The sequence below is a fragment of the Monodon monoceros genome, unplaced genomic scaffold (assembly GCF_005190385.1).
Source record: "Monodon monoceros isolate NGI ecotype Baffin Bay Population unplaced genomic scaffold, NGI_Narwhal_1 Super_Scaffold_13, whole genome shotgun sequence".
NCBI classification, from domain to species: Eukaryota; Metazoa; Chordata; class Mammalia; order Artiodactyla; family Monodontidae; genus Monodon; species Monodon monoceros.
Window position 1 is genome coordinate 51,491,011 of NW_021703769.1, and position 17,786 is coordinate 51,508,796.

At 41.6% G+C, this 17,786-nt stretch overlaps 1 protein-coding gene across 1 annotated transcript in view; it reads right to left on the reverse strand.

Annotated features, from left to right (window-relative positions):
- Window positions 1-17,786, reverse strand: part of CREBBP (CREB binding protein) — a 132,068-nt gene that overhangs the window by 19,936 nt on the left and 94,346 nt on the right. The window contains exons 13-20 of the mRNA XM_029221308.1: window positions 17,117-17,305; window positions 15,288-15,704; window positions 13,249-13,428; window positions 12,055-12,244; window positions 7,669-7,787; window positions 6,595-6,834; window positions 5,723-5,811; window positions 178-258 (exon numbers count right to left, since the gene is read on the reverse strand). Of these exons, the coding sequence (XP_029077141.1) occupies window positions 178-258; window positions 5,723-5,811; window positions 6,595-6,834; window positions 7,669-7,787; window positions 12,055-12,244; window positions 13,249-13,428; window positions 15,288-15,704; window positions 17,117-17,305 (1,505 nt within the window). The remainder of the gene's footprint in view (window positions 1-177; window positions 259-5,722; window positions 5,812-6,594; window positions 6,835-7,668; window positions 7,788-12,054; window positions 12,245-13,248; window positions 13,429-15,287; window positions 15,705-17,116; window positions 17,306-17,786) is intronic.

Genomic DNA, 17,786 nt, shown 5'->3' on the forward strand with positions numbered 1-17,786 from the left:
GCTGGGATTCAGCTACAAGAGCTACATTGTAAAATATGAATGTGGGTATAAGTAACATGAAAAATACACTATAGAAAAGTCACAGTGGGTGGCAGTGGTGCTTCCCTTTTAATCACGTATGAGAACAAAACAACAATTCAGAGTCACCCCCGGGAGAAATGACAGGATGGTACTTACGTCTGGGGTTGTGAAGGGTCGTCACCCAGGGTAACATTCTCCCCCTGGATCTCTGTGAAACACTTCTCACAGAAATGATACCTGTCAGCAAGAAGGCCATACTTGGGTGAACTGGTCCATCATAACACACAGCCACCCAAGCAACGAAGCCACCAATCAGAGCAGGGCAGATCACCACGACGAAGGGGGGGCGTTGTTGGTTGATTGATGGGTCAGTGAGGACAATGAAAGGAACAGGGGCAGGTGGGGAAGGGCAGGATTAGAGAACAGGGAAGGGAACAAATAGCACAGACATAAAGGTAAGACACAAACACCAAGACAACACAGAGCAGAAAGCCAAGGCAAAGCATTGATTAGCATTCGGTCTCATTGCACACATCCCAGGCCATCATCACTAACAACGGGTTCGTCCAGCTCCAAGATGCAAATGTTTTCAAGGAGTTGTTAATACTAGAATTGCAAGGAGCCTAATTTTAGGAGTTTGGATTTTGTTATTACTTAGAGAAAACCAGATATAACTACAGGTTTTGAGATGGAAAAAATTTACTTTGAATAAAACAGTCTGACAAAAGGCCTTAAAAAAGCAATTTAAACTGAAATAGCTTTTTTTCAAAATGGAAAATTTATGCTTGACAGCAATTCATAGATTTTATTTCCGGTATTAAGCCAGATCTTTAAAGGTATGAAAATGTTGAGCACTCAGAACTGGTTTTAATTTTCTCCTGTTACTTTTCACATGTTAATCACTCAGTTAATTGGGTTACAATAGAAATGAAACCAAATCCATATTCTAGACAAACATTTAACAGAAATGCAATCGGGGTCAAAGACTTTCCAGCCATTTATCAGTAAGACTATACAGAGAAAAACTGTGATATATTGTATAACAATACAATATATGTAAATCCATGAACAGTCTTAAAATTCAATTCTAAGCTTCAATTTAAACTTTTTGGTATTGGAACCAATCATTCATCAATCTGAGATACTCAGTGATTTCTCTAACTTGGGGACAATCCAAGTTAAGCAAATTTAGAGACTTAATCTTTAAAGCACAATCTGCATTTGAGAAATTATCCATCACCCCAATTTCTTATAGTATAGAGCCTGGGCTCAAGCTATCAAATAAGAACAGTTAAAATAAAAACTATTAAATGTTTGGAAAGGACACAAATGAGAAATCAACAAAAATGCAGGCTGATGCTGCATAAACAAGATGGGCACAAAGGAATACTGTAGAAGTAAACAAGCCGAATGAGGTGAATTACACAAGCAAAAGGGATGAGCATAAGGTACGACGGCAGCACAATAAAATGCGGTTTTAGTGCTCAAAACTACATCTACAAGATGCCAAGAGGATTAGTGTTAAAGACACTGTGACGAGACTTGGAGTGCCACACTGAACCACATGGGCAGAAGGAGATGCGGCAGCTTGCAGCTACACACAGACACAGACACACACGCACACAAACACACATGCGCGCATGGCTACAAACAACTGAGATTCAGGCCACTGCCTGGCCAGTTTGTCTTCATTACCACTAAAATAGGTCCCCACAAGTTCTAATTCTAATCTTAATTAAACACATTGAGCATTCTGTCTGCTATATTTCACTGACTAAACACACATAGTGAATTAAAAGTATAAAACTTCAGAGCATGCACACATCTCAAGATTATTCAATTTTTCATATTTGTTGATGAGGAACATGACAGATTCACTGTGTGTAGCAACTGGATTAATAAGAGTTTCTTGCTGGGACCAGTTTATTTAGAATTAATTCAATCAACGAAGTCTGCCAAGATTAAAAACTGACCAGGAACAAACAGGTTAACACTGCTGTTTTTAAAAATACTTATCTCTTTCTCTGAACGAACTACAGTAATATTCTGGCTATTCACTATTTTGTAAATATTTTTATGGAGGCTTGAAATCATGTAGTAAAAGGAATTTCCATGTGTAGAAGGGCATGATCATCACTGGCAAGAAAGAATTACACTATAGAAACTATAAACCAATTAAGCAGCAATCAGAACAATATGCAAAAAGAAAGATACCCCTTCAACGCCAAATTGCTTCCTTTTAAAAAATGAATGAAAGTGTTCCAATTTATTATGATCAAACTCAGCCACTGTGCGCTAGCTCAAAGAGGACTACGGAACACACTGTGAAATGAAATTGCCACGGTAATTACATGTGAGTCTAAACGGTTTTAAAATCCTGGACAAACTAAACTCTTAGCTTTTATGCAAGCAGGACATCAAGCCTAGCAACATCTGGGGAACAAGAATCATAAACCCATCATTTTCCACTGGAGGAAACTGGCCCAGAGTGAAGCGCTGATGGCTGAATGGCAGCCCCTGGGGTGGCTGCGGAAACCTACGCCCTCTGTGTATAACTGACTTCCATTCCCAAGATCCTCAGGGTCAGAAACTGGGAGGGACAGAGTGTCTGTCCCAGAGCAAGGCCAGAGATGTCAGAGAATCGAATCTGTTCAGGTGTAAGGGGAAAGGGAGGGGCCCCGGCCTCCCTTTAGCTCCCTTCTGATATGATGATAGCCCACCCATCTAGTCAAGTAGGCTGAAACCACTCTGGTAATCAGTGGGTGACAGATGTTAATGTCAGACTTGCCCCTATCTTATACCTAGTCCAAACTTTATTCATCCTGGAAATACATAATGGTTCAGAGATTCACTTTTCAACCGTAAGAGCCTAGATGACCTCCTGCCTTACGTGAAGGAAGCAGTTTGATGAATATGGAATTATAAAGGAGAAACACTTTACATAATCTGATGATGATGTACATCTGGGTACCTAAAGTTAGCACAATGTAACTGCAGAGTTCATCTGTAAGGGTAATTTAATGTATGGAGTAAATTTTCAAATGCAGATTGTTGTAAGTACCATATCAGTATATAAAAATAACTTGGATAATAGATAATATCTATTCTTATCTGTCAATAATAAACTGTTAAAGTTATAGAACAGTTTTCCCAACATGACTTACTTTCAAAATTCCAAAGTGTGGAAACAAGTGAAAATGTAACCATATACTAGCTTATCTGTTAGTTTCACTTGTTTAAACGGTCTGTAGAATTTCCTATTCTAAGTGCCCAGTTTAGGACTATAAGTACCAAAACAATTATTCAAAAGAACACCATGGTGTTCATAAACAGTCAAGGTTGAGAATGAAAATGTAAGTAGTTGAAACGTCTATTGCAGAATTAGACCACTGCTTTCACAGACTCACAACGTGGTATCTCTTCCAGTTCTGTATTCCAGGAAGCACACCTTGTGAGATTCAGCTGAGGAGCAGTATATGCTCACACTCATTTAAAATGTATTATGCGTAAAACAGAACTTCTTTATTTACGCTTCTACTCTTAAGGAAAATATATTACTTCTGCTCAATAAAAATTAAGTCCTATATAGAAGTAATATTGGACATTTCAGAACTTTCAAAACAATCCTTTGTTTGCACCCCATCAACAACCTCCTCTGAGGAGGCAGTAGTGCACACTGATGCCATCCATGCTATCGAACTTGAATTGCTCTCAAGTGAAATACGGCCGAAATCTATGCAAGTCAGCCGAGGCAGGGTCCAAAGAACCCAGGAACAGTGAAAAGCAACAATGAAAAGGCCCCCAAACTTAAGAGATGATGGCAAGCAATCTGCTCTCTGCTCTTCCTTCTAGACCCAAACTGTGTTGGGCACTTAGCAGTGGGGGCATTTTTCAGGGTATAGTTAATTTTAACCTGTTCTCTTAAAATTTCATAGCTGTATTTTGCACCTAACAGTTTCCAAAGCATTGTCTCATTGGAGACTGACAACTAAGGGTGTCAGGAAAGGTGTTACTATGCCCATGTCATGGACAAGAAGGTTAAGCTTGATACGTTACAGAATGTGCAAAAGATCATGGGGCTAAAACTGTAAATGGAGGGGCCAGAACCTCCAGAACAACACTTGTCACTATAGGAAAGATTCCATTTGGGCCACAGTATCAGTTCAAACTTTTAGTTTTAAAATGCCTCTATCAATAGAAGAGCATGCTAAGACAGAAAATGAATTCCAAATGTTAAAATATTTTTAGCAGGACAGTTGTGCCGGCTGCACTTCCAGTAGAGGTGCCTGTCCAGGGACACCCATCTTTCCCCTCAAACCAGCACTTCACTAGGATAAGAGAGCTGGACAAGGCTTAGAAATCTTGTCTTAAGATATTTTTAGGTCAACAGTTCTTTTTTTTTAAAAATAGGATTTTGATGGGAGTCGTTAATTACCTTGAATATGTTTTTTTTAAAAATTTTATTATTTTTTTTTAATTTTAATTTTTTTGGCTGCACTGCATGGCTTGCAGGATTTTAGTTCCCCAACCAGGGATTGAACCCAGGCCATCACAGTGAAAGTGCTGAGTCCTAACCACTGGACTGCCAGGGAATTCCCTAGATATTTTTTAAAAATTAAAATAATAAAAAAAACCATAATTGGAAGAAAAGTAACTGCAACATTCCAAATTATTCAGGCCTCTGCATGTACCTTTGAAAAAATAAAAACTTATCTTCCTCAAAGTATTAGAACATATGTAATTACTATAAGCAAACAAGATAAAAATAATCAAAACATCAAACCCTAAAGCTGACATTTAATACTTGAACCTAAAAACAAAGAACAGGCATGAAGCCTCATCTTGGCCACATAAAGAATTTAGTTGCCAATTCACAGAATGGAGGCAATGTAATTGAATTTGACAAAGAATTACAACCTATGTTTCAAGGCAGGACGCCCTCATGCCATGGCAACATGCAGTCACTTAAAGCAATGGATACAAAGTAGCTTAATTTTCAAAACAACCCTCCAAACCAGGAAGTTGTAATTAGGTAAGGGAATCAACAACAAAAATTATTTTCATTCTTCCTCTACTTAAGATAGGAGATCTATTCTTTAGCCATCTCCACATTTCAAGAGAATAGAAAATACTTCAAAAGCATACCTACCACTCACTAACCCCAAAAAGGCCACCTCATGGAGTCATTCTTAAACTCAATGAAAACACCGATCTCATTCTTACTGTGCTACTGATTAAAAAGAAAAAGTCTATGGTTTAAAATTTTTAAATGAATTAGAGCAAACACAAGTCTTTCCATCAGACTGTACAGGCCAAATTAGCTAGGCAAATATTTATACACAGATTGGTAAAATACAATGTTTCAACTTTATTATCTTAAAAAAGGCAGTCAACCTTTGTTAGAGTAACTCTCCACTTCAGACTCTTTCTCATACGGTTACATTTTGGCTTAACACATGTACCTGATCCAACTAGTGCAGCAAGCAGTTTTGAGCTTAAAATTTTATACTATACAAGCATGCTTTTAAGTTAAGAGACCATGGGCCTATCTGAGTGACTGAGAAACAATGAAATCTTGGCCCTTTTTACTGAAACTTCAGGAGAGAAATAATGAAATCTACCCAATCTACAATCAGACAAGCATGCCTCGTCCTAAGACCTTCTTTTTGTCCCACGATTCAAGAAACTGCTCAAGGCTTACCTATTCTGATAGCTGTAGTAGGCAGCATCACGAGGAATTGTACACAGCTGCTTCCCATAGCAGCACAAAGTCTGTGGGGAAAACTCATACTGCAAAAACAAAGGAGAAAATACTAAAAATATATCCCATTTACTGTCATGCAATGTTCTGTCCAATATGGAGTTAGATTTAGCTAGTAAATTATTTGTTAGTATACTGGATAGTCTTCTAACGATTCTCACATCTATTTAAAGACATTTCTGGATACAATAGGATAGAATTAGTGTCTAAGAGACTTTTTTTTTTTTTTTTTATGGCTGCCTTGGGTTTTTCGTTGTTGCGTGCGGGCTTTTTCTCCGGTTGAGGCGAGCAGGGCCTACTCTTCATTGAGGTGCGCGGGCTTCTCACTGCGGTGGCCTCTCTTGTTATGGAGCACGGGCTCTAGGCGCGCAGGCTTCAGTAGTTGTGGCACACGGGCTCAGTAGTTGTGGTTCACGGGCTCTAGAGAGCAGGCTCAGTAGTTGTGGTGCACGGGCATAATTGCTCTGCAGCATGTGGGATCTTCCCAGACCAGGGCTCGAACCTGTGTTCCCTGCACTGACAGGCGGACTCTTAACCGCTGCGCCACCAGGGAAGTCCCTAGTGTCTGAGAGACATTTGTTACAGATAGATGAATGGACACTGGGGCAGCCAGGAATGCTTAATCCAAGGCCTTCCCCCATAAGCACCTCTAGCTTCAGACAATCAACTGTTTTACAAGAGACCAGAATCCATCTGGGTCCTTCTCAGTACACAGGTGTGGCCAAAATACTGAGTTTATCATATCATCATAATACCCTTTTTGGCTGTATTAACAAGGGTAGTTCATTTTCCAGAAAAAGTTTCAACTGTACCTTGCGTCCACAGCAATATCCAAGGGATTGCATAACAGGGTCAATTTCTTGCTCAAAGACCTCTGCGAGCTTACTGCAGAACTTATAGACCCGGGATGTCTTCCGATTGTAGAGCCAGGCATTGTTGAACATGAGCCAGACGTCATCCACATACTGCCAGGGTTCCTGGTACTGCCCTGTATCCAGCTTCCGCTTGATGGTGGAAAGGTCCATGGGATTCTTCACAATGTCAAAATAATCCTGAAAGACAAAACGGTCTCAGTCTAGCATATCCCCCCAAATTCCAAATGCCCATCTTCTTTGGCAGCTTTATCTTAAAATAAAATTGAAGAAAGTACCAGTATAACTTCCATTTCTAATAGTGAAAAATGGGACTTGAAAAGAAAACAACTTCTGATCTTCCTCTGATTTTATTATCTAAAATTGTAATTAATATTTTCAAGTGTGATCAAATTATTTTAAAAGCAAAGTTAAAGAAAAAATAATACTAAAAAACTTATTTAATAAAACATGTCTTATAATGTCAGATTTTTAAAATAAGATTTTGATCCACCGAATTAAAATGGTGAACATATTTATCAGACAATATGTTTTTCTAGAGATTCATTCTTGGTCCTAGCAACCAAAATGAAATTCCAAGACAAACACAAAAGCAAAAATAGTAATACTGCTACACAGAATCTGTTGGGTCACCATGGCCTTTGCAAGAGCACCCAGGGTTTCAAAGTGAGAGGCCCATGTGTTTTATAAGTGATGTTCACCAATTATTTAAATCCATTCCGGAATACAAAGTCTTACCCAAATATAAAGCAAGGCTACAGAGGCTGTGCACCCCAGGGTGTGCTCCCCCCATCTCACTGCACCCCTTCCATGGACCCTGGGGCTTAACGGAACAGGGGGGAAACACACATTTCAGTCAGTAAGACAAAGGTGTATTATTGTTTTGACAGAAAGTATTTTTTTACATTAGGGAAAAAATTCTTATTTTACCCAATTTTAAGAGATAAAATGAGTATCGTGGATACTCATGAATTACAGTGGTAAAGTTATAATGTTTTTATGATATCAACTTACTGGAATTCCTAGGAGCTGGGGATCTACAGGCTGCCGAAAAGGTAGGGACTCTGGATCCTGTCGATACAGCGCTTCTAGGGTTGGCATCAGAGCCTGGCGCAACTCCTCCGGCTTAAAGACTGCAGTTAAAAAGCACAGGAAACGATGCTATTGACAAGGCACCCAGACTCTTCCTCCGTCACTTTTCAAATGGAAGCCTGGCTACTTCTGAGAAGGCCCGAACCATTTCCCTCCCAGCCGTGAAGCTTCCAGGAGTCCACGGACATTCTAAAGCTACGATTCAGGGATTCTGAAAACACAGTCACACTAGAGTTTTTAAAAACTGCATCCACATCACGGGGCAAAAATACCACACTGAGAAGTCTGCTTGTTCAACAAAAAGATTTCCAGTGCCAAAACTTGGCTGGAACAGAAAAAACGAAGCTAACTTTCTAATCTGCCTCATTGATCAAATGGGTGGGTACAGAGCCATTTTCACAGGAAGGGGCTTTTCCTCGCCTGAGGAAACGTTTGTGTCCTTGTCTGAAGTAAACTCAAACCACCTGAGAGGAATGGTTTTGTATTACAACCTCACAAATAAATGTATACAGTAAGAGAGCCACAAAAATAAGTAGCTCTCTTATTTTCCCCAGAAGTTCTGTACTGTGTACTGTCCCCTTGCACATGTACTAGTGCCCATGTCTCCAACCTCTTGGCCCACCCATTTCCTACGATGCCTTCTGTTGTCACCAGTGTAAGAACAAGCACTGGCTGCCAAATACATTCAGGACAGTCACTCATACAAACCCCTTGTGAGTTCTAAGGACATGGGAAACATGCCTGTGAAGGTGACAGTGTCACACACCCCCTCACTCACATACGCTCCTGCCCACAGAAAAATTAGCAGAGGCAAACACTGCAAAGATGTTCTGATGACTTAGGTTCTAAGTGATGTGAAGTTTCCACTTTGTGGTTTTTTGAATTTTGAAAAAATTTTCTACAACAGATACATAACAAATTGTAATTTATAAATCAGACTAAAATACCATAAAAACCTAAAGTTCCCGTTGGGAAGTGGTATGCGTTGAGTATATCGAGAGATGAAAACACTGGCTGAGAAGTTTCCAGAAACTTTATTGACATCAGAGCCAGGGAATACCCAGGTATCCTGACTGACCTCCTGAGGAAACGGCCTCCTGCGCTCCAGAACACATGGCGGTCAGCAAGCATGGGAGACAGCCAGTGTAGACACTCCCATGCAGGTGCAAAGGCCTGGTCTAGGGAGCAGATGTGCCCTGTGGAGCCTTGTGAAACACAAACAAATTCTGCCTTCAGCTAACCCCTTTTCTTCCAGTCTGTTTTTACAGAGATGAAGCAGTGTTTGGTTTTCTTTGAATAACTCTTTATAAGAAGACAATTCGTTAATCAATAGCTTTTTTATTCTTCTAGACCAGGGGTCGCAAACCACAACCCACAGGCCAAATCTGGCCAGCTGCCTGCCTTTGTATGGGCCTGGGAGCTAACAATGGTTTTTAAGGCTTTTAATGGTTAGGGAAAAGAAGAATGCTATTTTATGATACGTGAATTACACAAAATCACTTTTTAGTCTGACAAAATAAAGCTTTTTTAGAACACAACCGTCCTTGTTGTGCAGGTGTCCATGGCTGCTTTCGCACCACAAGGCAGGGCTCAGCAGCTGCAACAGAAACCTTATGACACACAAAGCCTAAAAGATGCACTACCTGGTCGCCCTAGGCAGTCTTTTGATGCCCTGCTCCAGACCATCTCGTCTCCCAGTGCTGATCAAAACTAACGTGGCCTTACATGTATCTCACTCTGGATGACCGTTCACTCATTCACTAAACATTTAATACCTATGCCAAGGAGAAGTCATTTTCAAACTCCTGTCTTTAACAACCACACTGATGTAGTAAGACTCCAAATGAGTGGAAGTAGCAGCCAGAAGCTGTATTTGAAACAAGTTCTCTGCCACTGATTAGTGTGGTGTGCTATGAGCAAGTCACTCCACTTCTCTGGCTCAAAACCTTCTCAGGACAATCAGGTGGGGACCACATCAGCAGTCCCCAAACCATGGCCCATGGATACCTTAGGGACCCTCATGCAGTCTAATATGGTAGCCACCAGCCATATGTGGCTACTTGAATCAAAATGAATTAATATTAAATAGAATTAAAAATTCACTTCCTCAGGCACACTTGTCACATGTCAAGTACTTAGGAGCCACATGTGGCTGGTGACTGCCATAACAAGAGAGTGCAGATATACAACATTTCCATCTAGCACTGCCCTAGGCCTTTTCTAGGAGTCTGTGAAATCCATTTCCATAATATAAAACAATTTTCATGATTACACTAAGTTATCATTTGCCTTTTGCACTGTGTGCTGACATTCACACAGACTGGGCAAAAACAACAGTGAATAAAATCACTAGCACTGCAGCATGACCAGGCTGCAGCTCCAAATTCGACTTCGTGATTGCCCCGTTCTTTGCTGCTGCTGTGCATACACAGGAAAAAACGTCATCTGCACTTACAAGTGTCCTTGATGAACGAGTCAAAATTCTTACTTATATTAAATCTCGGCCCTTGGCTACATGTCTTTTATTCTGTACGACAAATTGGGAAGCTGTCATAAAGCACTTCTGCTGCATGCAGTGGTTGTCTTGAGAGAAAGCACTTGTGTGAGTGTTGAGTTGAGAGCTGAAGTAACTGCTTTTCTTCATGAAACACACAAAACTAGAAAGAATGGCTGATAGACAAGCTACAGTTACTCAGATCTGGGTATGTGACAGACATTTGCTCAAAAATGAACAAAGTATGCCAGTTATAGTTACTTCCAGGACAACTGACGCTATTTGTTACCAATAATAAAATTTTGACTTGCATCAAAAATTAGAATTTTGAAAAACCTGTATCATGGACACGTGAGCTTGACAGCTTGTCAAAGTTTACACGACTTTCTGAAGAGACTCATAGTGATATTAATAAATGTGATTTTAAAAAATATCACATAATAAAGCATGTCAACATTTGGAAGATGAGCATAACTCAGTGAGCCAAAGTCCCAGATGACCAGAGGATAGTGTTACAAAAAAAACATGCAATGGCAAAAGATCCATTCAAAGTACAAGACGGACGATGGATTCTAACGCCACAGAGTATGAGAAATTCAGGGCTATGGATTCAGATTTCCCACTGCAACTAGCCTTTAAGAAACTTCTACTTGTTGAGTTTTGGTGTAGTATCAAAAAAGAATATTCACAATGACCTGAAAAAGCTACTAAAATACTCTTCTCTTTATTAACTATTAATCTGAGTGGGTCTGGATTCTCTTCATGTACTTCAACCAAACAACAGAATACAACAGCAAAGGCAGAGGCAGATATGAAAATCCAGCTGTGTTCACTTAACTCTCCGAGTAACAAAATTGTAAAACACAATGTCATCACTCCAACTATTTCTGTTTTGGAAGTTATTTTTAATTAAAATGTGTTATTTATGGGTGCCATGTAACAGATTTATTTTTAAATAAATATTAAAAAAGACATCTAATAGAGTAAATAGTGATAGATGATCCATACAAACAAAAACTTCTCTGGGATCCTCACCTTTTAGGAGTATAAAGAGGTCTGAGACCAAAAACTTAAGGCCTGCTGTCCTCTATGATCTCCAGGGTCTCTTCCAGCAGCAAAACTATACAGTATCAGCCTTTCTAACACTTTTCTGCCGTCTTTCCTAACTGGATCACCTGCAGCCCTGAACTACCTGAGCCACGTCTCACATTCCTAACGGTCACCTGACAATTTGCTGACACCCTTACCTCCGTACTTTGGACACATCTCAAATACATTCTATCCAACTTCCACCGTGAGCCTGGCTCATCCTGCTTATTTCAGAACCCAAAGTATCTTCACTTACCTGCCGCCCTCCCTCTTCCTGCTGCACTAGTCAGTGGGTTCTACTCTCCCACCCCCTGACTTTGGGCACTTAGTTTCCTATCTGTATCAGCAGAAACCTACAAACTTCAGTGCATAGGGTTGCCATAGTGATAATTTCCCTAACATCAAGCTTCCGGTCATCTTCCTGCTGGAGTCCATCAGTGGTTGTCCATGGCATGCCGAATAAAGCCAGCACCACCCCAGACAGGCGGCTCATGGGCTGCCCCTCAGCGCCCTGGTCGCTTCTCGTTCCTACCACAGACCCCTGTGGGCTCACATCCTGGAGTTCAGCTCACTGTCACCATTTCTAAAACTTGCAGAATGGCAGGCAAGAAGGATAAAAGAAGAGATGGAATTCTTTTTCTGCTTTAGCTTTTAATCCACAGAATGCAATCCCAACACAATGGAAAAGCAGCACCATCCGGTAAGTTTACGAGAACATGACCTACTTTTTTTGCGAGGCTGAGAAGGAGAAGTGGACTGTGAGGCTGTCCCGTTGGTGCTACTCTCTTCTTCCTCTTTAGCTTCGACTTTCACTTCAGGTTTCTTTTCATCCACTTCCATTGGTTCCGACTTCTGCTCTGTTGTGTCTGTTTCTTCTTTAACTTGAGAAGATCCTTGTAAGTCCTCCTCCATGATCTTGAGAAAAACAAATTTACAGACAATGATATATGAATATGAAAGACCTTTATTCTAACTCAGCCTTATTGGAAGGCTCTTAAAAATCTCTATGGGCTTGTTAAAACCTTTCCCAAGTCAGAGCTGCATTGACCATTCCTTTTCTCTCCCACAAGAAGGGGTGGAGTGCCTGTTGAGTCACTTCAGTACAGCACCAGTGCATTACAGTCCTAAAAATTTTTACATGCTAGAGTGCTTAAAAAACTTGTATATACATTGTATACACCAATTAACTGCCCAATAGTTTTACATATATTTCTAGTTTGGAACAAGAAGTGCCTTGAAAATTGTGGGAAGGATCAGAAATTCAACTGCTCAGAGGGCCAGGCAGGCAAAGCTAATGACAGCAGCAGGAGCTGTTGTGTGAGGCCGCGGGGAGCAGTGGACACTCTGGCAAACTAGAGAGCTCACGACCCATCTAAGAGCCACAGCTGGTGCTCCCACCTAGACTGCTGCCCTACAGCAATGGAAGCACAGTGCTGGCAGAGCTTCTCATTTTTCAAGAAAAGCCAGAAATTTAGAGTTTTATTTGTAATTTCCCATTTTAAAAATAATTGTGTGGGCCAAACAAAACATATTTATAGGCTGGATTCAGCCCACGGTCTGTCAGTTTCCAACTTCTGCTACAGGTTAATTAGTAAAAGAACACACCTCTTGTGCAGTCTAACTCTGCAGAATTATAAATGAATGAAGGATGGCAATGAAAAAGTTGCTGGATGATTTAAACATTTAAAATACAAGCCAGTGCTCTTCACTTCTGGCAAAATAAAATAAACCCATATCTCACATCTAAAAATAAATAACCAATCTGTTTTTAATCTCTTTCCAACTTGAACCACAATCGAATAGGATACTGAAACGGAAAGCAGGGACATCCACGGTGGACGCCTTGTGCCTCCCACGAGGACACCTCAGTGATGCCTCTGTGCGCAGTACATCTATTCACTCCCAGGAATGGCACCTACCGCAGCCCCAGGCTCTGCTTTGGGTTCACTGGCATCGGGCTCGGTGTCCTCAGTCTTGACCTCAGCCTTCATTTCCAGCATTGGTACATCGGGTCCTGGCTGCTGGGAGTTGGTTTCGGCGCTGGCCACTGAGGATGGAGTGGGGACCCTGTTATCAATGCTGGCTGCTGCCTGGGAAAGCTGTGGAGAAACCAAAATCATTTATCTCTGTAAACAATATAAATGATCTTAAACCCTGATGCTCACTCAACACACAGTTTCACGTTAATCTTTCTCAATACTAATCTAATAGGCACCTCTATTTGAGAGAACTGAAGAATAAGCGTTAAAATAGGAGTTCCAGAGAAATCAAAATCAGGCAGAAACACAACTGACTACTTGCCAACAATGCAGAGATGGAAGAACAGAGCTTCCTACCTTTTGATAGAAAATTATTTTCTGGGAATTTTCTACCTAAGTCACAGAACCTCCTATTTTAAATATAATTCCTTCCAATGACATTAATGGTTATGGTAAACGCTGAATAATAAATATATAAGTATATATGCTATAGAAAGGGGAATAAAGTATCTATATGGAATAAGAATGTATAACTAGCCTGTTACTTATAGGAACAGTGGTGGAGGAGTAAACAAACATTAAGAGAAGGAATCCCAGGGCTTCCCTGGTGGCACAGTGGTTGGGAATCTGCCTGTTGATGCAGGAGACACAAGTTCGTGCCCTGGTCCGGGAAGATCCCACATGCCGCAGAGTGGCTGGGCCCGTGAGCCATGGCCACTGAGCCTGCGCGTCCAGAGCCTGTGCTCCGCAACGGGAGAGGCCACAACGGTGAGAGGCCCACGTACAGCAAAAAAAAAAAAAAAAAAAAAAAAAAAAAAAAAAAGGAATCCCAGAAAGAATTCTAAATTTTCATAGATTTATCCAATGGAGTTTTAAGTAAACAAACAAAAGAAAACATAAAATTACAAAGGGATCTTACTTAGAGATAAGAAATATAAAGTAAGGATCAATAAGCACACTCCCTTTGGAGAAATACAAACTGTAATGTCATCTTGGGGTTTATGTTGGGGTTAATTTTGACATTTTATAAATAAATATCCTCAGTCCCCACAAATAAAAGATAATGTATTTTAGGGGGAAGAAGGTTTTTAAGTTAGACTGATAAGAAAACAGACACTAAGATTCTGGTGAGAACTGGGAGAAGAATGTGGAGGTGAGCAGAAGCAGCCTCAGGCCCCTGTGTCAGTGGGGACAGCCCAGTCTAGGAAAGCACCGGACTGGGTGCTGCCAGCAGAGCATGGGACATGGGACACAGGACGTGGTGTGACCCTGCCACCTTCACCTCCCAGGAAGAATGGGTAAATCTAAGCCACAGAAGTGTTAACCTGAGCATTCCATTTTGTCATGAAAAAGAAAGGGCTTCCAGCTGGAAAACAAGGCTGATAGGCAAGGTCAAAGTACATACAACTAGGAACTTGACTTGTTTACCAAATCCTCATCACTACTAAAACTCAGAAGACGTCAATCTAGGACAGATAATGGGGGACGTACTGCTCCTATGGACAGACAGCTTAAAAATTTTACGGAGGGGCTTTCCTGGTGGCGCAGTGGTTGACAGTCCGCCTGCCGATGCAGGGGACACAGGTTCGTGCCCTGGTCTGGGAAGATCCCATATGCCGCGGAGATGCTGGGCCCGTGAGCCATGGATGCTGAGACTGTGCGTCTGAAGCCTGTGCTCCACAACGGGAGAGGCCACAACAGTGAGAGGTCCGCGAAAAAAAAAAAAAAAAAAAAAAAAAAAAATTCTACGGAGGACCCATGTATGAGTTCTTTTAGTTGTTGATTTCTACAAACTGATTTAATTGGGGAAGATAATCATAAGTCATGTCCTGCCTAACAGCCTTTGGAGCCAATGCTGGAAACAAAACAGATACTTTTTGCAACCGCACCAAGACTTGCAGTGACTTCATGACAGATTTTTTATGGGCAAGTTCTCATCTAAGAGTCTTGGCCAGAAGACGACAGGCCGAGGGGCTCACCGGTGTGCCAGGAGGCTGGGTGTGCACAGGTGTCGGCTGCTGCTGTGACGACTGAGGGGTGGCCACGGATGGAGGCTGGACTGGGGTCTGAGGCTGTGGGGTCACCTGGGCCTGGGCTGCCGCCTGGACTGTAGGGGTGCTCTGGGTTTGGCTGGCACTGGGCACTGAGCCGGGAGTCGGGGTGGGAGTCTGCCCGGAAGACGACACAGGAGTTGATGGCTGGGTGGGAGCTGCTGGCTGGGGAGGAGTCATCCCAGATGCCGCCGGATGCTGAAGAGACGGCATGCCTGCGGCCGTGGAAGCAGGAGGTGGAGTCTGGTGTAACGGTGACTGTGTCACTGGTGGGCAAGGCAGCTGGCTGGCCTGGGGCCCAAGCATGTTCAGAGGGTTAGGAAGAGCAGCACCAGGCACCTGTCCCTAACAGATGGAACAGAGTATGTTAAAATTATTTCCCCCATTTGAAAATGTGGCAAAAGACTTCAAAGACTTAAATGTATGAAAATCTAATCATGGTTTCTTGATGAGGTCTGCTGACTGCACGGGAAGGTTCCATTTGTAAAACGTCATCGATCTGCACACTTATAGTAATGTGCACTTGTTTCTCATGCTTTGATTTACAAAAGTGTGGAAATCTCTGGCTTAAACAAACACATATACACTCCACTTACTAGCTTCGTGCTCCATAATATCCACCCACAGCTTAGACCACTGGAAAAGGTATTTGTCTTTTTTTAAAAAATGAGTTATGGAAACACTGAAATGTTTCAGTACAGTGGTTCTCAACTAGGGACATGTTTCAGAATTATTTGTGGACCAATTAAAAATCTATTCTGAATCACTGGTCTAGAGCAGGGATCTGCAAACTATGTAGAGTCCATGGCTAAATCCAGCTAGCTACTGGTTTCTGTCAATAAAGTTTTACTGGCAGGCAGCTTTGCCCATTCACTCATATGTGAATGCACATGTCTACCGCTGCCTTTGCACCACAACAGTGGAGCAGAGCAGTTCAAACAAAGAGCCCATGGCCCACCAGGCTGAAAATATTTACAGGACAAACCTGACAGCCCCTGTCTGGAGCAACGAAATTTATGGAAATTAAGAATTAATTAATAAGTATTTAGTGAGTGAATCTAATGTAGTCACTGCCTTTTATTCAATGTTACTTCATGTTAAAAAAATTAAATAATGAATTTTATCTTTTGGGGGAAGACTTGGCCTGTTTTAAAAACACATGTACATTTGTATACAGCAGCAATCTGGTGTACTCTAGCAATTAACAAAAGGGGGGAAAAGGCAGTAAAATGAATGGAAAATAGTTCTCACCAGCATTAGACTGAATAATTAAAAACACATTCAATAAGAAGAGAACTACTCAAATGATCCAGTTAGTCGGACTTCACCTGGGCAGTTCAGACAGACAACAAGATACAAAGACCAAATCATTAAGAGTGAACTCATGGGACCTTTCCTCACTCCCTCTTTAAAATCCAGTGTCTCTCAGGATCACACGTGAAACTCAGAATTTACAATGCACAAACAAAAACCAAGAAAATGACAACTAAAAACCCTAAAACCAAAACAAAAGCACACAGACCAAAAAACCATAATCCATTCCACTTTTGTATGAAGTTCACCCCCAGATGGTATGACTAATTCCAAACAAGGTAAAAATAACAGAACAGAACGGGGAAAAAAAAAAATCAAGAGATGCTGGCACATGAAATGTTTTGTCTAGAATTCTAATTTCTGTGAACTAGGACATGCTGAGGTCAGTGGGAAGCTGGGGCTACATCACTGTAGGTGGCTCACAGCCCCAACATGAACAGTACCTGTGACACGCTGGCCTGGGCCGCTGGCTGCCCCATGCCCACGCTGTTCACGTTCAGCGCCCCGCTGGAGGACGGGAACTGGTTCTGTGGCAGGAACTGGTTCTGGGCAGGTGCCTGGGCCATCATGTTGTTGGCGTGTGTACCCATCATGTTCGGAGGCTGAGGCATTCGGGAAGGAGAAATGGCCATCTAAAAGACAATAAGCGTTACTGAGAGTTCAGAGGGCTTCAAGGGCCTGAGTCTTCAAGGTAAACTAGAAAGAGACAGAAATCTTCAAATCCTCCTCCCTTGCAGGAAGGGACCCACCATTCACTAAGACCTTCTGGCTCCCAGGCACTCTGCATGCTTTTCAGGCAAGGTCTCTAATAAGCCAGCTTCACACTGCCCTCTGAACAGAAACCAATAGTATGCTATAGTTTAAAGTTCAAAATATGCCTTTTATGAGTTCTCTGAAGCGTTTAGAAGGCAGCCGCAGGAGAGGAAGTTCTGACAGTCAACAGACACTGACAAGTCCCTCTCAGCCACATATCTGAGGCTGCCAACCCCATCTTCCAACAAAGTCACAGATGCCTATGATTTGTCATTTCAATAAAAATAAGTAAGCTCAAATAATTCTTGTAGTAATAAGGACAGAGAGAGAGAGAGAGAGAGAGAGAGAGAGAGAGAGAGA